The sequence below is a fragment of the Gnatocerus cornutus genome, chromosome 7 (genome assembly GCF_029298725.1).
Source record: "Gnatocerus cornutus isolate USDA-ARS CGAHR chromosome 7, icGnaCorn1.1, whole genome shotgun sequence".
NCBI classification, from domain to species: domain Eukaryota; kingdom Metazoa; phylum Arthropoda; class Insecta; order Coleoptera; family Tenebrionidae; genus Gnatocerus; species Gnatocerus cornutus.
The window spans coordinates 15,780,569-15,804,530 of NC_142239.1; the positions used below are offsets into that span (position 1 = coordinate 15,780,569).

The following is a 23,962-nucleotide window of genomic DNA, read 5'->3' on the forward strand; positions in this document are numbered from 1 at the left end:
GCCACAACAATGAAATTTAAAGAGGTTAGTTGTTCAGAGTTTTTTATTAACTGTGTAAAATTGTAAAATTGTAAGTCAAACAAGACAAATTTAAATTTTTTTTATTCTAAAGTTAAGTCGATTTTTTTTTAAACTTCTTATTAAAGCTTGTAACTTTAGAAATTTTAACGCCACAGCAATCAAATTTCGGAAGCTTACTAACTAAGGCTTAGGTACTAACTATGCCAAATTTTAGAATTCTAGAACAAACGCAACAGATTTTGGAAATTTTTATTTTTTGCGTAAACTGAATATTTGCAAAACTTTTTATTATGGGTTGTAAATTTGGCAATTTTAAAGCCACAGCAATGAAATTCAAAAAGGTTAGTTATGTAAAGTTGTTTATTAACTGTGTTAAATCGCAAAAATGTAAGTCACACAAAACAAATTTTGGAACTTTTTATTCTAATAAAGATACACCGAAATTTTTCAAAATTTTTTATTTACACCTTGTAACTTTGGTAATTTTAACGCCACAGCAATCAAATTTTGGAAGGTTACTAATCTAGTTTTAGTTACTCACTGGGTGTAATTTCAAAGTTCTATAGCAAAAGCGACAGATTATGGAAATTTTTATTTTTTGAGTAAACTAAAAATTTGCAAAATTTTTTGTTAAGGATTGTAACTCTGGTAATTTTAACGCCACTGAATTAAATTTAAGGAGATAAATAACTTAGAGTTGCTTATTAATTGTGTCAACTTAAAAAATTGTAAGCCAAACGAATTAAATTTTGGAATTTTTTATTCTGCAGATGAACCGAAATTAATGTAAACATTTTATTAAAACTTGTAACTTTGGTAATTTTCACGCCACAGCAATGAAATTTTGGAAGGTTACCAATCTAGACCTATTTACTTACTGTGCCAAATTTCAAAATTATAGAGCAAAAAGGAAAAGTTATTATTTTCCCGATGAATTGAAATTTGTCCAATTTTTTTATTACAAGTAACTGGTAATTTTAACGCCACAATTATCAAATTTAAAGAAATTACAAATTTAGACCTGCTTATTGGTCATGCTAAATTACAAAATTATAGACGGGAAGAGACAAATTTTGGAATTTTTTATTTTAAAGTTGAACCAAAAAAAGTCTAAACATCATCCCACAACAAATCTTCCCCCAACAGCCCATAATTTTCTTGCCGGAACGTAATTTCCACAAATCTTTCTTTCATTACTCAAACCACAATGCTTCTTCACCGAAATAATTACAGCCTACCAACTGTGGTAATAAATAATTCCTAATACAACCAACACAACGACAAGAAGATTACCAAAGCTTCAACTCTATAAATCATTGAAATTCCTCTTATATAACACACAAAAATCAAAGTACAAATGAGGTTATTAGTGCAAATATGCTCCAATCACAGCGATAATTCAAATTCTTTGTTTTATTGACTTCCAATAGTACGACGGAAATGCTAATACTATACAATTACACTAAAAACAGATAAGTGGAATGGTTCGCATCCTGGATAAAGTCGCTCACGAGTCTGTATCTAATTTAAAATTATACTTTATAAGATCCAACGGTTCATTACCTTCGGATTTTACTAGAATCAGATCGGAACTTGTATTGGAACAAAACGTGGATGAACGAAACTTTCAGTTCGTGCCTACATTGAGAGAAAATTCGATTTTTGCTTGATTTATGGTAACCCACATGTGCATTTTACTTTCTGTGGCGACTTCCTACTGATTTCTACATAATTGTAGCGGTTGCGTTAAAAAATGAAGTAAAAGCGATAATTTTAGGTCTAATGAGGTTGGCGCGAAACTAGCTCCCGTTTTTTCCGCACCGAATTCGAATTTCTCAATTTATTACAGCAATTTCATTTTTTTCGCAAAATTGTGCTCTCCGGAAGATTTCTTTGTGCAATTACAGGTGCCGCGACACGACCTTGATACAGAAACGTAGTTTTCCATATTCATCCGATCTGATACAGATCTCCTGTCCGCGTTGATTTATTGAAAAAACCGTCGCTTCCTTCTAAGGATCAGCAATTAATTAGTGTTTTTCTCGCTATAAATCGCTCTCCAGTCGAGTGTCATTTTATCTTCAAACTGCACTACACACAGTATTAAATCTCCACACAATGGAGCAATAACAGAACTAAATAATAAAATCATCAGCAATTAAATACTGTTAACGAAAAGTGGCATTAACCTGAGTTGGCACCCGATTTAAACCCTATTGAAACGTCGTAGAGCTAACGGCGCGAAATCGTTAAAGCATCTAATTATACGAACCATAAGGTAAGCACGATTCAATTTCGGAGCAATTAAATCGAGAAACAAAGCACGCCTATAACAGTTATATAACAACACTTTCTGGACTTTCATAGATGAATTTTGATCTGATCAAGGTGAAAATGCTTCCTCGTACCATTGACCCAGAATGGGTTCTAGTTTACTGCGGAAATGCAACATATTGCAACTGAATTTAGAGAAACGCGCTTTCTTGGCTGTCATTAAAAGACAATTTGTCGCGTTGTGACATTTTTTGATAACATCTCAAAGATGTACAGTTAAGAGAAATGTTACTACGGTTGGTGGTTTTGGACAACAAATGGGGCGGCACAAGTTTCTAGGGACAGAGAAACGCATCAAGTGAAATGGTCGACATTTTTTTTTATTTTAGTTCCTTTTTGTCTTCATTTCTACTTTTCTGAGTTTCTCTATAATTGCTACGTTTTTTGGAGTGATTCAGTGAAAACAGAGACGGATTCATAAATCATTATTTTTCCATATTATGTTATAATTAAATAAATTATTGAAAAATTATGCGCACTTTCTTTTCAACCATCGTTTTTATACTCCATGAGTTATTTCCAGCTACTTTTCTTTTCTAAATAATAAATGGCAACATCTGGCGTCATCTATTAGAGTGCCATTCTGCAACCGTTTACCAGTTTTTTATAGCACAAACATGAAAAATAACGCCTAGATTTCAAACAGGTGGTCATAATTTCTTAATTTGCCGAAATTAGTCGTAATAATTATTGACATATGCAAGTTTGGGACCTTTAAATGGGTAAACATGCTATGTCAATAAAACCAATATCTTGCACTTTACAGGTAGTTTAGTTTTTCTTTATTTTTTTCGATCTTTTACTCACCTATTCTCTAAAATTTCTGTGTTTTTTTTTGTATTAGAATATCAAAAGTTCCATATTTGTACAAACCAGGAAAATCTGAAATTTTTAATTATTTTACCAACTTAAATCCCTAAAATTCCAAAAACACAAACGTAACTGTTTTGGTCAATATTATAGAATTTTTAAAATTTCAAAGAGCTGTAACTCTGGTAATTTTAACGCAACAGTAATCAAGTTTGAGAAAGTTATTAATATAGACTAAGTACCTAACTGTAATAAATTTCAAAATTATAAAACAAAAACCACTGATTTTAGAAATTTTTATTTTTTAAATGAACTGAAAAATGGCCGCTAAAAATGTATTAAGGGCTTTGTAGCTTTACTAATTTTAGCCCTACAGCAATCAAATTTAGGGAGATTAGTTATTTAGAGTTGCTTATTAACTATGTCAACTTGCAAAATTGTACGTCAAACGAGATATATTATGGAATCTTTTATTCTGAAGATGAACCCAACATTTTCCAAAAGGTTTTATTAAAATTTGTAACTTTGGTAATTTTAACGCCACAGCAACCAAATTTGAGAAGACTACTCATTTACTTCCAGTTACTAAGTGTCCCAAATTTCAAAATTATAGAGCAAAAATGACAAATTTTGAAAATCTTTGTTTGTTTTTGTCGAACTAAAAAATGACAAAAATATTTATTATGGGTTGTAATTCTAATAATTTTAACGCTACAACAATCAAATTTGGGGAAGTTGGTTATTTGGAATTGCTTATTAACTGTGGCAACCTACAAAATTGTAAGTCAAACAAGTTAAATTTTGAATTTTTTTTCTACAGATAAACCAAAATTTCCCAGAAAAGTTTATTAAAATTTGTAACTTTGGTAATTTTAACGCCACAGCAATCAAATTTGGAGAGACTATTAATATTGACTACGTAACTAAATGTGTCTAATTTCAAAATTATCAAACAAAAACGACTATTTTTAAAAATCCTTATTTTTTAAATAAACTAAAAATTGGCCCAAAATTTATTAAGGGATGTAACTCTAGTAATTTTACACCTACCGCGATCAAATCTAGAGAGATTATTTAATTAGAGTTGTTTATTAACTGTGTCACCTTGCAAAATTGTACATCAAGCGAGAAATATTTTGTAATTTTTTATTCTGAAGATGAACCAAAATTTTCCAAAATAAATGTTTAAAGTTTGTAACTTTGATAATTTTAACAGCATAACAATAAAATTTAGGGATGTTACTAATCTAGACTTAGTTAATAACTGTTCCAAATTTTAAAAGTGCAGATTGAAAGCGACTAATTTTAGAAATTTTTGATGATTTGAAAATTGGGAAACACTTTTATTATGAGTTGTACCTAACTCTCGTAATTTCGAATATCCAAATGTTACTGTTTTAGCTTTAGAACTAAAAAATTGGATTTTAATACTGCTATAAAAAATAAACATTTTGATCGCGTCCAAAATTTTCAAAATTCTTTTTGATTTTAGCACTAAAAATAATAAAATTTATAAATTCATAGAAAATAAACATATTTCAGCAATTTTAGGCAGTGAATAGACATTAAAAGTAGTAATGCCTTCAAATTTCATTACTATAGTGTTAAAATTATCTAAATTACGTTAAAAAATTAGTAAAATTTATTGATTTTGTAAATTACTTTCCAAAATTTACCTAATCTTAGGATGGCAAACGTCTAAATACATACAGTTTGGGGAATTGATACCCGATGAATGGGAACAATTTTAATAAGAAGTGGGAGAGGAGTAGTGTCAGTGGGTGGCATTACTCCCCTCAATGCATCCTAGCGACAAAGTTCTCGAAAATTGTAACTCAAATTCATTGAGAAATACAATGCCTATCATTACTCTAAAAAAATAAAATTGTTGCATTTTGCATTCGAAGGACCAAATCCCTCTAATAGCGAAGAATTACTAAAGGAGCAATCATGTTAACACCTCGTCTTGCCAAAAATGATAAAACAATGCCACGACGCATGCATTCGCGCTGATGGGGGTAAATTATTTTTATCTTCCTCGCTCCAATGGCAATTATGGTTTTCTTTGTTGCGCTCATCTATTTGTCCATTAATCGGTCTTGGACTCACCGAAAATTCATGTTTCTTGATGTGTGTGAGAATGAAAGAATGCAAGAATCTCTTTCTCGCTCGGTGTCCCCCACTTTCTATTAAATTTAATTCCATGCATCGGGTGTCAATTCCCCAAACTGTATATATGTCTGCTCTAAAGAGTTCCTGTCATTGCAGTTAGCCTGAAGTTGAAGATTTAAACGTTTTTCTTCACATCTTTAAACGAATTGATGTGAAATTACAAATACAGTTAAAAAATTACAACCTGTAATTACTATAATCATCTCAATAAATTTCTATTTCCTCTTTATACTTAAATCACGCTGTAAAAAAAGAAAGTAAATTCTTGTACGACGATTCCCCTAATCTAATTTGCACTATCAAAATTGAAACAACATCAAAAACAACATGCTAATTGTAACAAATTAAAACTTTCTTTTAATTAATTCAAACCTGTCTTTAATTTACATGTATTTATGAGCACTGGGCGTACACTACCGCCGCCAATTTTTCCAATCTTCATTTGAATCTATCGCTTTCTACCGTTTTTTTTCGTTACCTTTCGAAATGGTAATGACTTTTTTAGCCGCGGCTTCGGGTACAGTTACAGAACGTTTTTCCGATTTTTCTAGCTATTGTTGCTTTGCTAACGGTAAAATTTGGACTCAACTCCGTCCCTGCAGAGAAATGCACACAATAAAAGTGCTATGACCTTAACTTCCTATAGCGCATGGATCGTACACATCAAAGTAAATCTATTATCAAAGATTAAAATTCCTGGCCACATCCTACACCATTGGAATTGTTTAAAAAAACCGTTAATTAATTATTTGATTAATTAGTAATTACCTTAATCTTCCATTGTGTGACATTCATGCGATATCCAATGTCATAAGTCACTGCACTGAAGACCAATGGCCACAACGTCTTATTCCATTAACTGACTAAGAAACACCTGCGCGAGCTGTTACAGAACGACTGACTTCGCTGTCAGCAACGAGCTTCTTGCAAGAGGTTACGCAGACCTGCTACTTTGTCATCGGCGAAGAAGGATGTGGACTTTTAACTCGCGACTATTGGTGGTTGAAGAAGACTTTTTACAACAAATACTTCGGATACTAGTGAAAGACTGTCTCACCTAAATTACAAGTTTACACGCAATTGTGGCCTTAGAAAGGAACATAAAACGACACTTAAATTGTAACGTGATACCAAGTCGTAAAACTTTCATTTACTATGGCGATTTTTGTAACGAGGCATTGTTCGAGATTTGCCGATACGAGAGCCAAAAAGTGCAAGTGCGCGGTAATGGGAAATTTGCGTACAGTATGAAAACCAATAAATCTCAGTGTACGTCCAAACAATTCGTGTTTATGATAATTTAACACTTTACTGCTGCAACTTTCTTTTTGATTAATTGCGACAGACTTTCAGCCGCGCATTTTATTTATCAGGGAAGGATATTTTGCATTTGTGTTTTTACAGTGATCATTTGAATAATGCTGAACTACTTTTGTCATGTCTTTCTCCGTTTTTTGATTGGATAAATCGCTAATGAAATTAAAATGTTGTTTCACTTCTCTACAATTTTTAACCTTTTTGTTTATATGTACTTTTATTTTTCATTGCCTTTCAACCAATAAAGGAATTCTCTGATTTCGAATTAAATTTAAAATTTTATGTTGGAATAAAATTTTCCCACTTTATTTTCTATTTTTGACTATTTTTTTATTTGAAAATTTTCCTTTGTCGTCATATTTTGTATAATCAAATTCTTCATTCTCAAATTTCTTAACTAAAAAAATCCTGCCTTTTTTTCGCAGATTTTCATCCATTCGCTCTCCACTTCATGACTTCCTGAAACTCCTAAAACTTCCTGAAATCCAAAATTTTAATATATTTTTACTAAAATTTATAACTTTGGTAATTTTAACGTCTCAGCAACCAAATTTGGAAAGATCACTTAATTGAAGTTGCTTATTAAATGTAGCAACTTCCAAATTTTAAGTTAAACAAGATAAATTTTAATTATTATTTTTTTTGCAGATGGATCGACAACTTCGAAAAAATTTATTTATTCTAGAGATGAACCGAAAATTTCGAATAAAATTTATGAAAGCTGCCAACTTTGGTAATTTTAATTCCACAGCCGTCAAATTTGGAGAAGTCACTCATTTGGAATTGATTAATAAATGTGTGAACTTGCAAAATTGTAAGTAACAAAACAAATTTTGATTTTTTTTTACAGATAAACTAAAAATTTAAAAAAAAAATATTAAATTTTGTAACTAGTAATTTTAACCTCACGCCAGTCAAAGGAAAAGTTACTAATCTAGACTTAGTTACTAACAATGCCAAATTTTAAAAGTACAGAGCAAAAACGACTGAATTTAGAAATTTTTATTTTTTGGATAAGTTTTATTAAATTTTGTAAGTTTGGCAATTTTAACACCACAGCATGCAAATTTGGAGATATCACTCATTTAATATTGGTTATTAAATGTGTGAACTTACAAAATTGTAAACAAATTGGAATCTTTTATGCCCCAAGTGAACTAAAAATTTTGAAAAAAAAAAATAAAGCTTGTAACTTTGGAAATTTTAATGCCACAGGAGTCAAATTTGAAGAGGTGACTTATTTGAAATTGGTTATTAATTGTGTGAACTTGCAAAATTTTAAGTCGAACCAAAAAAAATTGTAATCTTTTATTCTGTAAATAAAAAATCGGTTAAAATTTATACTTGTAACTTGTAACTTTGGTAATTTTAACCCTACAACAGTTCAATTTGGAGAGATTACTAATTTAGACTTGGTTTCTAACTGTGACCAGTTTTTTATTTTTTTGGTGAACTAAAAATTATCAAAAATTTTAATTATGGGTGTTTCCTGATACTTGCTGGAAGTCCAAATTTCAATGTGTGTGTATTCAATAAATCACGATTTAATGAAATTAAGAAAATTAAAATTAAAATTTCGGTATAATTGATTTTGTATTCTTTAGTTTCTGATTTAAGCTTACTTGAAAAAGGTTTTCTCATCTTTAGTCTGTAACCTTTTTAGCTATTTTTAGGAAGTGTTTATTTTAAAATACCTCCTTCTCATATTTTGTGTAACCAAACTCTTCATTCTCAAATTCCTTTACTAAAAAAAATTTCCTGTTTTTTTTCGCATATTTTCGTCCTTTCGCTCTTTACTTTATGACTTCCTGAAACTTAAAGAATCTACTCGCGATGTTATAGTTTCTACCAACTGCAAAAAAAACGCCATAAAAACCCCAACAAGACGTCTGGACTTTCATTCCGTCAATTAATGCAGAGATCAGATTAATTAATTTTATTCTAATCAACCATAAAAACTGACAACTTTTCCAAGCATCGACGAAGAAAACAGAATGCCTTACGCAACTATAAAAACCAGCATTTGTTCTAGCGAGAAAGTCCCAACTTGGAACTAACGGTGGATCCAAAAGCGATGTAATCTTACTTTTTCTAGATTTGTTCTGCCATTTTTATTGATTATATCGATTTGAAACTGTGAGTCCCATAATGGGAAAAATGTGTTTGAACCTCAAAATTCAGAAATAGCGGATTTTTGTACAAAGAACCCGCTGCTGCGATGTAAAAAACAGATTAATCCGCTCATCATGATAATGATCTCAGCAGTAGTCCCAGAATTATACAACACTTAGCAGAGCAAGTAATGACTTTAATGGATTCATGTGAACTCAACTTAATCCTCGATTTATTTATTTTGTAATTTCTAAGTTAATTAGTAGGAACTGGTGAGTATTGTCTGTTCTGCATGTCTAATTTTTGACTTTCTCTGCAAGAAAAACTGAAGAAGCAACGATCGGAGATGTTCGATTCAGCAAGAATAATTATTTCCTTGAATTACATGCACGCGATGTTTCAGCAAATGATGGTTATTATAATGTTCCAGTTTCTTACCCTGCTCCAACTTTAGCGCAATAAGCGTTTTGATAATTAAAACTTACGTAAACTTCAAGGTCCATTCATGACAGATGGAATCTATAAATTTGTCAATTTATAATCCCATTTCCGTTTCCGTCCGCTTTTACAATCAATTCTTCTGGTGAAATCTAAGAACTAATTTGCGAAAGTTTAATGACTGACCAATGTTTGTCAACAGATCAGAAAAAAGACGAGTTTGTGTCATTGCTGCTGCGGTTTACGTAACGGTTACTTCATTTAAACATTAGACCTAAAGAATCTGAAGAATGCATGTTGGGAAGAATTTGAATATTTTTGTTGCAGGCAAGAAAACGAACGAACGACTAAGAAAAATGAAAGCAATCAAATAAGAAAAAGAATTTTGGAAAAGTGGCCTTCTGGTTGGGTGATGTAATTACGTGTGACATAAACGCTAATTAGTAATGATGAGTTTGCTGTTCATGGAGCAAACAGCAATTATTTTCGCAGTTGGTATCATTTTTTCGGAAAGAAAGAGTCTTCATTAGTGCACTCTGTGTAAAATCCAATTAATGAATGTAAATTTTACATGTAATCTGCTCTGTCATTGATTTAGGTACAGCTGAAAGCAGAAAGCTGAAACGGAATGGAGGATTTGTGGTAGGCAACACATCCAACATCCATGAAATATCGACATTTTGTGAAAACGGAGTTTTTCTATAGCTGAAGGGGCTGTAAAATCAAGTGTAAGAGAAGAAAGAAGACAAATAAAGAAGCAATTTTCCAGTAATTGGAGCAACTAAAATATTTTTCAAATAATAAAAAAGTTTAAATAATCTAAATCCATTTATGTTATTAGTTATCTTTGAGGTTTTCCCAAAAAAATGACTATTAAGTATATGTGTGTATAACTGGTTGCATATCTACAAGATTGAATAAAATAATAATTACCTTATTAATCTTACTTTAAAATAAAAATTGTTTTACCGGGGGTTAAAATTAATAAGATAAGTCAATTTTCCTCCTTATTTTTGCTCAAGATTTCCAGATTTAATATACTTCAAACATCGATAAAAAATCAACGAAGCGCCGATTAGAAAAACCGATTTCAGATTCTTGTTCCTAAGATATGAATTGATTAAATGAGTCGGTTTTTAAAATATTTAAACTTTCGTTGAGATTAATCATAACCATGAATTTTTTGAGGGTAAACATGAAAATTACAGATTGGCAAAACTTTGTTGACAATCCAATTTGAGTCTTCTAAATCCATTTCTGTGGTCAGTTTTTCATTATCTGTAAAATTGTCCAAGAAAGTAATTAAAAACTTGGTAAAGAATGAGCATTCTATGTACTAAACTAAACATACAGCAATCTGACATTTTAGTGTATAGCTGGTTGCATAGCTTTAAATTTCTATTTATTTTAAATATTAATTATTTTCTGAATCGTACTTTTGGAGTTTAGATTTTTTTTTCTAAGGTCTCAATTAATAAAGAGAATAATTGTCTGCTTTAATTTTTGCCGAAACAATTCAAGTGAAATAAAAATTTAAAAAATTGATTACTCCTAATAATTAACAAAACATCGCATCGAAAAATCTTTAACTGATTCTTGTTTCTGAGATTTGAAGTTAAGAAGTCGCTTTTAAAGACATTTTTTTAAGTTTTTAGTCAGTCATTTTTATGTATAACTGGTTGCATACCTTTCGACTCAAATTTCATTTAAAAATAACTTATAAAATGATGTTTTATTCAACTTTTGACTTCAGATTCTTTTTCAGCGGGTTACAATTAATAGACAGAACCACTGTTTTTATTTATTTTTGACGTAAAAAGTAAACTTGTAAACTTCAAGTCTACACATGAAACTTAAAGCATCGATAAAACAACAACAAAGCACTGAATCATAAAACCGACCTCAGATTCTTGCTCCTGGAATTCAAATTGATGAAGAAAACTGGTTTTCAAAAAATTTTAATTTTTGTCGAGGTCGACCAAAACCATTAATGTTTTTGGACGTAAAACATAAAAATTCAATACAGATCTAATAGGAAACATTGCACACAGCATCATTTGTCACTCCTGCATCCAATTCTGTTGTCAGTTCCACGATATCTGTAAGATTTTCCAGGAAAATTCAAATTGAAGAGTGCTAAAGACAGACGTTCTATGCTTAGACGCAATATTATTAAAGATAAAACAATAACTAATTAGTAAATGGTAAATCAGAGTTCAGATTCTTTCACCTGTGGTCTAAATTTATAGGTAAAGTAGTTTTTTTTAGTAACACCGAAAAAAACATTAAATCAAACATTTTAAAAATCGATTAAAAATTAACAAAGGCTAAATCGAAAAATCTCTTGACGATTTATGTTCGTGAGGTCCAAACTGATAAAACAAATCTGTGTTATACAGAATGTCCCAAAACTCATAATACATCTTAGAGGGCAACCTGGCACTGTAGGTATCTTTTGCCTTAGACATTTTTCGTTTTAAAATTTTTGTCTGCATGTGCCTGCTTTCGCTGGGTTACGAACTCTGAGCCATTCTATATCTAAGATTTGCCGAGAAATTACTATTACTCTAAGTCAGAATTTTATAACTTTTAGTTAAACCAAAGTTATAAAATTCTGAAACCCAGCGAAAGCAGGCACATGCAGACATTCATGCGAAACAAAGATTTTAAAACCGCCTACCTTTTGGGCCAATTGAATTTTAGCAAGAAGTCTGATTTACTCTGCAACATTTTGATAGTTTGTTGATTTTTGCCAGAAGCCGGGGTAGAAATGTTTACACATTAGAAGACGAAACAAGATCAAAATCGACGAAGGATTCACGATTAATGAAATTCCCGCAAAACTGCAAATCTTCTTGGCAAGTGTGACACTAGAGTTGCCAAATTTTTTATTATGTTGTGTAAAGGAGGCTAGCCATTCCTTGATTCGACAAATTCAAATCGTCATTTGTCAATGTGGGCGGAGTTAAACCAAAGTTACAAAATTCCGACTATAATTTACTATTATTTGTATATATATTTAGTTGCATATCTTCAGATGCTATTTTATTAATTAAATAAAATAATAGTTGCGTTCTGAATCTTACTTTAGAGTTCAGATTCTTTCTTGGGCAGTACTGTTCTTGGGTGATGAATTATCAAGGTAAAACATTTTTTCTTTTGTATTAACCAAAAAATTTAAGTTTTCATATTGAATCTCAAATATCGATAAAAACTATGTTCATTGTACCTCACAATGAGCCTACAAATTAGAATAGAGAAACCCAAATGCTCAACAAAATCAGATAAAAGCGACCTGAGAAATATGAGACGCGATAGTATGAGAATTTAAACTCCGGCTAAAAATTTACTGGACGTGACCTCCTTATTTTAAGAATTTCAGATCATTAGCAAGAAGGAACCTGATGGTACATTAAAGTGACAATCTCCAATTTGAATATTTTAAAACAAAATAAAAAATCTATCGATCTAGAACACAGCATATAAATTTCTACATTAGCAAACTCAACTCAACAAATAGCGAATTTGATTAAATTACTGCTCAAAATTATCACTGAGACTTTCTTCGATTATCCCCTCTGTCCACCAACTATTGTGGCAACAATGCGTTATTGATTACCATTAATTGAATAAATGAAACACCATTAAAGTTCATTGAAATGCACGTGGAACGCAATTACTCATCATTTTCCCGTCGTGACACCAATGCAATTCCTGTCAACATCTAAAACATACCTTCATTTTCCACATTTTTAACTTTCCCCAATCAAAAATATCTCATCGTGCACCTGCATGTCATTAATCTATAATTGACAGAGCGAAATATCCAAATTTACGAGAAACTGTCATAACTGTACAAAATTCGTGATTATCTTAGTGTAACGTGTTCTTAATTAAACTGATACCAACTGGTCGAAAATTGAAATACAGTTATTTCGTTATTTTCTTATTCCTAACAAAATGATGATTAATTATGTAATTTTCGAACAAAAGGTGAGATCGCTACACTCGTTCTCACTGAAATTAAACCGTGTTAAGTTTGAGGTACAATATGAGAACATCTCATTTTAATCATATTCAATTTGTTAATTATGACATTGTCAAAAGTGTAGAAATATTTTCATGAGGATGTTCTCTTTAATGGTTTAATAATGAAGCAAGGTTAGTAGACTGATCATTATTAGAACATAAACACATGAATATTTATGAGTTATGTGCAAGCTTCGGTATTAAATTAATATTAACCGTTGTGGGTATAATAATTGATAATTCTACACACTAAACTAGCCCTTATTATATTCGCTCTACTTCGCCCTTTATCACTTACCTATCGCACCCACTGCTAAAGCCATCGTCCTTCTGACACTGCGAACAGCTACAAAACGAATATTGCGAAAACTGCGAATCGTATTCACTAACAGAATCACTTTGTTTATTCACTCGCGTCCTCCACTTATCACTCACTATCACTGTCCACGTTCGATGAAGAAAAAGAAGCAGCCTATTCCCATCATTTCGTCCTTCAATCTCCGTAAGGTTGCTGCTGGTGTTTCCCATAGTTTCACATCTTCACTTCTTCCTCTGAAAACAAGTCCGAATGACAATATCGCTTTTACTTTCATTAGAAATTCGATCGAAAGTCAATAATCCGTGAATGAAAAATCAAAGGATATTGTTTGTTTTGTTAGAAAGTGCGTTACAAAGGAGATAAATCCGAATTGATTACTTTTTCTTGTTTTCTGCGATGAGGTTACGACCTGCTTAAGACGATTTTACTAATTAATTTTAAGAGTGTGCTTAAAATCGTTAAACCTTGTTCGCAGGATGTTAATTATAGTTCAGCCAAGTTGGTCTGAGCCACCATAAAAGCATAAAAATTTGCGGGCTACCGCAACTGGACAGCTTCAAAAGATTCTCAAGTGCACGTAATGAGGGTTTATTTGCTCAAGTTTGCACCCTGCGATAAGAACAGCATCCCTAAACAGGCCAGATGTCTTGTCATAAATGACAAAATACCGCAAACTGTCCGGGTGCGGTTGCCGTCTAATTTTTATGATTTTATGGTGGCTCAGGCCAACTTGGCTGAACTATAATTGCTTGGTTTGAGTAACGTTCCTAATTTTTTTGGTAGTTTGAGAGATGAATGGCACGATTTTACGCTTGTTTAAGTGTGGCTCCAGCAAGAGACTTTCATGCCCAAATAAACGTGTAGTTCCTCTGTGAAAAATGAAAAAGCAAATAATTGCTATTTATGGATTGAAAGCAACAATTTCGTTTTTTTTTTTTCGATTTTAGGACTAGAATTTTGTTCTATTAATTGCGCTAGACAACAAATTTTGGATGAAATTATAGTAAAATTCCTTCCTGATTCTGAATTCAAAGCCTGGTTTGTTGCATCAGGTCAGGACTCGGAAATATTTGTAAAATAATTTTTTTGAGTACACCGTGTTCATTTTTGTTTTTTTTTCAGTTTTGCAGAACATTTTGCAAAATTATGAAACTTTATAATATATCATAGAAAAACTAATAACAATTTCGGAAAACAAACGGTTTTTTTTAAACTTTTTAATACCTTATTGAATGGAACTCCAAAACTGATACTTTGATTTTTTAATGTAATACGTCATAATAAAGGTTGAGATCTCTGCTTTCTAACGCGGTGTAAAACACGTTATTATCTATTCTCATTTAGAAGTTACATGACAAAGAATGTGGAGTCATTTTTAGAAAAAAATCACTCTTGTTTACTTTCAAAAATTTTGTTAAAATTTTAATTTGCATGGCCTTGTGGCTTGCAGTTTTCCCATAAATGTGGCGTTTCTAAATTATTTCACTGGTCAGAATGGGAGATCATAGATAAAAATTGTGCAGCTACAGTTCAAAAATTGTTGGACGCTATTTTTTTATTTTTAATAAATTTGAGGACGATTTTGTATCAATCTAGATACTTTTTGGCCCCAGATAAAATTTTCGTAAAATTGATGATTTCTTCATCGGTTACTGCCACCAGATTGTCCAGAAAAAAAGTTGAAGTAAAGATACAAAAAATAAGTTTTCAGTGACATTCACCTCCTTATTTTGTGCTAACTTTCAACAGATTGGCGAGTATTTGTGTTTAATAGTTGTCCATTGTGTTTCCCAGAAAATTCTAATAAATTCCTTTCAAAGATTTCCACTCTCTAAATTTTTTGATTCATAAACAAACTAAGAACTCTTTATCACCAAGAAGTTTTTTAAAATGTGTTATTCTAGTATGCGTTAGCTTTAAAGTCATTGTAAAACTTAATATTTGGCTAGGAATTACGATTTTCTAGGCAATGGCCTTGAATTTTTAATGAAATCGACAAAAATAACGAAAAGTTTTAATTTTTTGAAAAACTTCTTAAAGTTTTTGTCCTGTAACTTCTAAACGACGAGAGATAGTAATTCATTTGTCAGTGCGTCAAAAAGACAAAATCTCAGTCTTTTTAATGATGCATTACAATGAAAAATCGGTGTAAAAATTCTTGAGTTATATGCAAAATTGTATATAAGAATCACTAAAAACTGTGTTTCTATTTGGAACATGAGATCAGTTTTTCAAAAATATTATGGGAAGTACTCGCCCTAGCGATGAGTTTTATAGGTCATTGAAAAGTTTATTAAAATGGCTTTCCAAAACAGTGTCGAGCAGTTCCACAACTTTTGTAAGTTTGCAAGAAAAACTGCAAAAACTAAATTTTTGTACAAAACCTAAAAAAACATTTTTTCATGAATATCTCTAAATCTGGACCTGATAGAGCCAAACGGACTTTAGATTCGGAATTCGGTCGTTCCACTTTTCCCGTACAAAATTTTCCAAAATTAGTGTTTTTTTAACGCTCACCGAAAGAAGAATTTTTCCTCCGCTTGGTAAACTTAGTAAGTTTGAATTCCTTATTAAATGTCCCAAATTACAAAACTATTGAAATTGGGAAACCTTACTCTCGTCATGCCTCAAGTTTTGATAAACTTCACTTCACGAGATTTTCAAACAAAACGTCGTAAAAATCTGTTATTGAATTCCCACGCAAAATGACCAAATTGCACGACACTCACGCTCATAATTGCAAGAAGGCAAAAATATTTATGACTCTCTCCGATTAAGGAACTAACAACGTCGTGAAAGTGACCTTAGACCATGACCAAAAATTGGGCACTACACATGCAAATCTGGACATTATAATAATTATTCCGCTATAAGTCGTTTAGAAAGCGAATCCCAGGACAATTTATTATATACTCAAACGCAATAAAGTTCCTGGTCATAAAAAAAAGTATATTTAAAACCCGAAAGAATAAAATTAACGGTTCTTGAATTTTTACCTCAAAAAAGTTTCATGGTGATAATCCAATAAGCACAACACATTTCACGATTATTTCCCGGAAGACCTCCGGAGTCTTTCGCGAACCACACCGGAATAACTGAGAGACTTGCAGGCTGCAACGTTATGTAAGAGAAATTTCGCGCGATGGTTCTTCGGTGGTCTGATTCTGGGCACTCACTAAGTTGATTAGTGCATCGTTAGCGATCGGCTAGTTTTGATGGTATCAGCAAAGTCGCGCGACTTTCGCAATGAGTTTTTAATGAGGAAATGGAATTGGGTACAAGGTGGATATGAAGACAGTATGAAGAAGTTTAGGGGTTTAATAATATGTACATAATTGTTGAAACTTGATCTAGAGATTCGAAAAAAAAACTTCGACCTAGTTATTATGCCTTTATATCGCGACTGCTTTAAAGTTGCAACATAAAAAGCCCAACACCGTTTTCCGCGGCTTTTTGTTGCCGATTTATTGAACATTAATAGTGCTCTCACTTCCTCACATCTGAGCACGCGAAAAACTGTTAAATGAGCTCGTTACAGCTAAGTTCCTGCCGTTCAAGTTATTATTTATCTCATGGTACATTATTGGTGGCTTCCACTGCAGCGTAAAAATCGCGGTTTTGAGTTCATATCCTTGCTATGTAAATGGCTGAATTAATTTCGATCACGAACTTGGCTTTTCTTTTTGTTAATTAAATTAGTCGAGAATGTGCTCACAAAAAACAAAGTACGGTACTTAAGCAACGAATTATAAATATGCATTAACACATAGAATTTCTCCGAACTAACTACTAGTATTACTTACAATTACATTTACTGTTAAAATAATTACATCAAATCAACTTCCGTTTATTAAAAATGCTCTATTTAACTAATTACGTTCAATTTCGACAATTTAATTAGATGAGACCCATGTTATGATCCCAGGCAAATTAAGCGTAATTTAATTAATTAACAAACAATGCGACTTACCTGTACAGATTCACATTATCACTGAAGATTGACCATCATTGAACGTGTTCTCGTCACTTCTTTGACAAGTTACCTTATACACCCATCACTGTTAGATCGAACTGGTGAACTCTTAACCAGACAACATACTTGCAATAAAAACTGACTGATACAATTAACCGCAAACATTGGAAAAAATATATTGATGTGATGGGTACCATCATAGTACCTTCATGGTACCGTTACACGTTTTTTTTCTGATTGACCAAGCAATTAAGTGAGTGAGTTGTACTCATTATTTGCATCCTTATCGAAATTGTAATTATGTGATCGACACGCTCTTATTAAAGGTACTTAGATTGGTTAATCGAGAAGAAAATCGCGGCGAAAGTAAGAGTAACGTCTTTAAAATAAGAAATTAGATGTTGAACACGTTTACCGACAATACTAAAAGCACCAAAAAAAATCGAAGCACTTGAACTACTCGGAATTTTGCACGGCGCATTCGTTTTATTTTCTTGCGGACACTTTCTAAGTCGTAATCCATGGTAAATCATCGTGAGGAGAATACATCACGTTTGTCTCTTCTATTTAATGGAAAAATCTGAAGTTTTGGAAAGTAACGCCTGATAGAAATCCTTCTCAAAGTTCCGTACATTCAAATTTAAATTTCGAAAATTTCTTACTTTTACAGTTCTTCAGGCCACCATCACGTTTTCAGAATTTATTTTCAAAGAAATATTCTCGTGGCAAACAGCGAAATTGGGGAAAATATTTTTGCAAAAATATTTGCAAATGAATTTTAAAACATTCACAAATAATTTCACAATTCTGCGCAGTAACAATGTGCCAAATGAAGAGAATAAACCCCTCAAACCACTGAATTTCAAGGTTAACGAACAGAAAAAATTTTTCTGCTTTTGACAAATTTTGAACGTCGAATTGCAAGAAAAACTTTTATTCGTAAAAATTTGAGAAAAAATGTGATCGTGTAAAACCGCCTTTACACAGAAAATGTAAAAAATATAAATAAAAAAAAAAACAATGTAGTGGTCTTTCAAGCCGTATCACAAAATAAAAAAAAATCTAATCGAGAATTTTTATTATAACCTACAGTTTATTCCACACTTAACTAAATTTCACTTTATAAGTCGCATCATGCTTATTTCTCACATGCTTAATTAAATTACTGTTCCACTTAGTTTTATATGAGCATTGCTCACAGTCCAACCATATCACTTCTTTCATCACCACACTATGCTTATACTTGACATGCTTAGTCAAAACACTTTTACTCTTAGCTTTGTATGTACACTCCACACAATCAAACCACGTCATCTTATCAGATTCTGTATGCTTATTCAAAATATGATCCTTTAAAGTTGATTTTTTCTTGGCTTTATATTCACAGTGAGCACATTGGAACCAATTGATTTCCTCAGGAGGTGTGTGCTTACAAAGCATGTGCTTTTGCATTAAGCATTTCGTTTTAGATTTGTAGTCACAAGCATTACAGCACAACCACTGGACGTCTTCAGTGCTGGTATGCTTGTATAAAACATGTTGGTTTAGAGTGGTCTTAGTTTTAGCTTGGAAAAGACAATGCTGACATTTATGCCATTTTAGTGTCTTCAGATCTTCTAACGATGTGTGCTTGCGGGCTATGTGTCTTCTGACTTCTGATTTGACTTTGGATTTGTACATGCAATGGGTACATTCAAAAATTTCTGTTTCTTCAAAAGGAATGTGTTTGTATAACATGTGAGTTTTTAATTCTCCGCGTCGTTTGGCCTTGTAGGGACAATGTTCACAGAAAAACCATGGGATATCTTCAATCGCTGTGTGTTTATTAATAACGTGCTGTTTAACATCGCTGATGTACTTCGCGCGGTAGGGACAGTACTGGCACTTACACTTTTTCTTATCAGTGTCTTCATTGAGACCACTGAAAGAGACTAGATCAGGGAGAGACTCATTCTTTATCGTTATATCAGGGTTCTCCTCCAATTTAACATGAAGAAAGTCTTCAATTGGAAACTGACCCTGTAAGACAGGATTTTCAGTGACAATGCTAGATTCTTGCGGTTCAGGTTTCACCACACTTTCTTCAGTCATTCCTCAGCCCCTGAAAAAAATTAAATTAAATACCGTAAAAAAATTAGATAAAAAACGAACAGTTTGACACTTTGTATTTTGAGGTTAAGTTATTGATCCATGACTGTTGTTTATTTTGCGATAAAAGTGGTTCTTGAGGGAGAAAGTCGTTTATAAGTAAGATAGAAGTTGGGCTGATTGGGAATCAGGTCATTTTCTGGGCGAACAATGCAAAAAAAAACAAGAATTTAGGAATTTGAGGTTATGTGGGGTAGTTGACATTTACCACCAATGATATATAAAACAGTGAGGTCTAAAACGCAATTCGTAATCTTTTGATGAGGTTGTTTATAGTTTATCCGGTGAGAGATTGGGATATTTCGACAGTTGACATATAGGTTGGTAGCAAATTATGCTACAAAATACACTAAAAACACTAAATTCCTACGCGAAATGGGTTGACAGGGTTGTCAGTAACTGGGGTTATTTTGTTATTTTAAATTTCGCGCGTGTGGTACACTTTTTATCGCGTAGATTTAGTGACTTTTCTGTCATTTAATCTCTCACCGTACAAACTATACATACACTCTCTGATTGGTAGAAGCTTTTTATTTCTTTCAAATTTACATATTATATAAAATCTGTTAATATAAAAATAAAAAAAAATTATATGGGCTGAAGGACGGGCATAAAGCACTTTCATGAATCTCACAATGCAACGTATCTACTGACTAAATCTGAGTATATAAGTTACGCAAGCGCCACAATTAAAAGAATTAGACCGAAGAGTACTAAACCACAAAACATAGAAAAGTAACAAACATACATATAAAATTCATCTGATCCAATCCTGGTTGGAGCATTTCCACTGTAATAAGTTTTTTTTCTATTTGAAAAACCTGAGAAAAGCGAAGTTCGGTATTCAACTATTCCACCAGTAGCATCTACTGCATCATTATTGTCCCAATTAAAGCCGCCCCCGGCTGAATCACAACAAGTGTCAATTGTATGACAATCACCTCCGGAATCATTACCGCCTCCACCGGAATCGCAGCAACCTCCACCGGAGTCGTAATCACCACCGCCGGAATCGCAGCCACCGCCAGAGTCACAGCCGCAATCACTCATTTTTACTTCAGTGGTCTGAAACTTGTTATTTGCCTTTTGTTTATCAATAGTTACCATTAATTATTACTTTACCTGGGGTTGTGGTGTTTCTTAGTAATGTTTACTCAATTTAATTTATTGGGTGTGGCTCAAGAAAGGCAATGTGGAGGAAACAGGATGAGTTTGGTTTAGATTCGGCGCAAGAACCATTGAAGTATATTAAATAGAATAGTAATGTTTTTCGCCTGATTTTTTACTAAAATTTTATTTTGTTCTCAAACATGTAAACAAGTCGGTTTATAAAAAAATACAAAATTATACAAATGTAATATAGGCAAGAGGTTGTAAGATGGCACTTTTTTTAAAGCACTTCAGTAATAAAAAAATATAGTAAAAAGTAGGCAGTGAGCTAGAATACACAACAATTTAAATTGGTGACATTACAATGGCCAAAAAAGCACAGAAAATAAGTCCTCCAATGATCAAAGACAGAAGTATCAACGAACCCTTTGAATTACATCTACCCCAATTGGACGAATTGTGATTGGAATAAGTACCATCGGTGCCCTTTAAAAACTGGTACAGCAAAAATTAGTTTGCTGTAAATGTTGCTTTACAATTATTGTCAATTTATTTGTCAGCGTCGGTTGATTTGTCAGATCCAGTAAATGTCAGCATGCCGAGACTAAATAACATTCAAAAAGAGACAATCGCAGTGCGTTTAAGGGATGGGGTTTCAATTCGTCAAATTAGCAATGAATTAGGTGTGAGTAAGAGTACTGTTTTGCTTGCAAAAAAAAAATTAATGAGTACGGGAGCATCGTCAGAAAAGCAGGTTCCGCAAGACCGCGAGTTACCACTCCCCAGGACGATCTGCAGCTAACGAATTATCTAAGAGAAAATTCTTTTGAAAGCGTCATATCTGCTAGACAAGCAACTCTTTTTCCGGCATCTTTGAAAACCGCCCGTAAACGAGTGCGTGAAACTGAACTACGGAATCGATGTGCGGCAAACAAAATATTTTTAACGGAAGAAAATAAAGCACAAAGAATACTGTTTGCTCAACAATATGTTAATGAACCGCAAGACATGTGGGACAGAGTAATATTTTCTGATGAAAAAACTTTTCAATCGTGTAATAATGGACACATCAGGGTTTATAGACCTGATGGGATGAGATATAATGAGAGATATGTGCACGACTACAGTAAATCAGGTCGATTTTCCGTTAACGTATGGGGTTGGATTAATGGCATGGGTCCTGGAGTCTGCCTAATAATAGAAGAACGACTTAATGCGGCTGTTTACCGAAACATTTTGCGAGATGTAATGCTCCCATCGGTGCTACCAGTATTTGATAATGTTGAAAATTTTATATTCCAGCACGTTGGTGTTGATTTACTATTTTAAAATATATTTTTTCAATGTGTTATTGTAGGACAACTGTCCGGTCCACAAAGCTCGAATAGTAAATGAATATTTAGAAGAACAAGGCGTAAATGTTTTACCTTGGGCGGCCAACAGCCCTGATCTGAACGTTATCGAAAATGTTTGGGCACGTATGAGAAAGGTCATTTATACCAACGATTTTCGTCCAAGAAATGCAGACGAACTTCGTCAGAGTATTGTTCAGTCTTGGGAAAGCATTACTCCCCAATTTACAGCGCACCTAGTTTCTTCTATGCCCCGCCGTCTCCAGAGTGTAATAGACAGCAACGGCGCTATGACCAAATATTAGTTCAGTTCCTTTAAATACTCATAAATGCTTAATTTGTTATTTTTTGAATTACTCTGTGTTTTACAATTATTTATTCAGAAAAACAATTTGACAAGTTGTCATCTAACGTCATGGCAGTTACAACCTAATTTAATAATTCTCACAAAACCCAGGTTAACACGATACAAATTTTCAATTTTTGACACTAATCAGTTGTCAATTCGTACCAGTTTTTAAAGGGCACCGATGGTACTTCTGATATTATACGTTTTCCTGGATTTAAAACCGCCAAAACGATAATTTTCCACCGGAGAATGTGAGAGTACCGTGGGATCAGAGCCAATTTCAGTAGTAAAATCTACATTGTCATAATTAAAAATTGTGTCACAATTTCCATCGGAATCTTGACAGGTGTTGACAGTCTCGCAAACGGTGTCACAGCGGTCATAACCACCTCCAGAGTCGCAACCACCGCCACCAGAATCGCAGCCTCCCCCACCACCGGAATCACCACCGCCGGAATCGCAGCCACCGCCAGAGTCACAGCCGCAATCACTCATTTATACTTCTGTGGTCAGAAACATAAAATTGGGTAATTAATAATAATTATTATTATTTAAGTGTTAATTTAATAGTGTTAACTGAAATTCTAGTGTATCTATTCAGTTTATTACTTACAAAATTGGGTTATTGCTGGACGTGGGCGATCACGAAGAGACAAATATGGCAAAATTTGGAAGTTATTAAGAAGTCATCAATGATTCGGCGCAAGAACCATCGACATACAAAATAGACATTTTTTTACTAAAATTTACTTCATAAATTCATATGTAATTCGTTTTTGACAAAAAATATTATTTGGCCAATTAATACGCTTGCAAATATGGTTTATACAAAATATATTTTTAATCCATAATAGAAAAAATACAATCAAGTGTAAAATATTCAATAAAAAAAACAGAGAGCTTATAAACTGGACAAAGGAATGTTTCTGTCTATAAAATGCGGACAGTGAAACAGAATGCACAAAAAATTACATTCGTGACCTTACCATAAACACAACAGCACAAGAACAAAGTACTCCAATTGTAAAAGACAAAAGTACCAAACAAAATTTTGCATTACAACTGTTAATTCTGGACGAATTAGAATGAGTATTTCTGGAATAAAAAGTATCAGTACGATCACTTTCCCCTGAAAAACATGAAAATATTGTTGGATCTGAGTCGATTTCGGTAGTAAAATCTGCATTGTCATAATTTTCAATTGTTTCGTAATCGGTGTCATCACAGTCAAGACCACTTCCAGAATCACAACCACCGCCATCGGAATCGTAATCACCACCACCGGAATCGCCAGCACTACTAGAGTCACAGCCGCAGTCGCTCATTTCTACTTCTGTTGACTGAAATTAAAATTGCGTAATTTGTACATTATTTATTTTATAGGTGATAATTTCATGGTGTTACCTGAAATTCTTGTATTACAGAATTACATTTATTCCGGTGTTGGCTATAAAGTTGCAAAATTGTTGAAAATAATT

General features: G+C 32.7%; 4 protein-coding genes across 7 annotated transcripts in view; all 4 read right to left on the reverse strand.

Moving 5' to 3' along the window:
• The window catches only part of mwh (multiple wing hairs), a 50,816-nt gene extending 37,030 nt beyond the window's left edge, over window positions 1-13,786 (reverse strand). Inside the window, exon 1 of one of the 2 annotated variants that reach the window (XM_088041774.1) lies at window positions 13,532-13,786. In XM_088041774.1, the coding sequence (XP_087897900.1) occupies window positions 13,532-13,761 (230 nt within the window). In that variant the 5' untranslated portion in view covers window positions 13,762-13,786. Of the gene's footprint in view, window positions 1-6,105; window positions 6,262-13,531 lie in introns of those variants that run through there. The other variant, XM_088041775.1, reaches the window with a different exon arrangement.
• Window positions 13,787-18,598: 4,812 nt separating this feature from the next.
• On the reverse strand, window positions 18,599-19,917 carry LOC148171555 (uncharacterized). Its single transcript, XM_088041270.1, has 2 exons — window positions 19,677-19,917; window positions 18,599-19,626 (listed from the first exon to the last, which is right to left on the reverse strand). Exon 2 carries the CDS (start codon window positions 19,614-19,616, stop codon window positions 18,630-18,632), a length of 987 nt encoding a protein of 328 aa, XP_087897396.1. The 5' UTR covers window positions 19,617-19,626; window positions 19,677-19,917; the 3' UTR covers window positions 18,599-18,629.
• Window positions 19,918-20,287: 370 nt separating this feature from the next.
• LOC148171556 (uncharacterized) lies at window positions 20,288-22,149 on the reverse strand. 3 transcript variants are annotated; one of them, XM_088041268.1, is made up of 2 exons: window positions 20,796-22,149; window positions 20,288-20,738 (listed from the first exon to the last, which is right to left on the reverse strand). In XM_088041268.1, exon 2 carries the CDS (start codon window positions 20,721-20,723, stop codon window positions 20,346-20,348), a length of 378 nt encoding a protein of 125 aa, XP_087897394.1. In that variant the 5' UTR covers window positions 20,724-20,738; window positions 20,796-22,149; the 3' UTR covers window positions 20,288-20,345. The 3 variants fall into 3 exon arrangements, with proteins under 3 accessions (XP_087897394.1, XP_087897393.1, XP_087897392.1); XM_088041267.1 differs by having other exon boundaries at window positions 20,288-20,744; XM_088041266.1 differs by lacking the exon at window positions 20,796-22,149 and having other exon boundaries at window positions 20,288-20,578; window positions 20,630-20,789.
• Window positions 22,150-23,301: 1,152 nt separating this feature from the next.
• LOC148171557 (uncharacterized) lies at window positions 23,302-23,955 on the reverse strand. Its single transcript, XM_088041336.1, has 2 exons — window positions 23,889-23,955; window positions 23,302-23,824 (listed from the first exon to the last, which is right to left on the reverse strand). Exon 2 carries the CDS (start codon window positions 23,807-23,809, stop codon window positions 23,453-23,455), a length of 357 nt encoding a protein of 118 aa, XP_087897462.1. The 5' UTR covers window positions 23,810-23,824; window positions 23,889-23,955; the 3' UTR covers window positions 23,302-23,452.
• Between the last annotated feature and the right edge of the window lie 7 nt (window positions 23,956-23,962).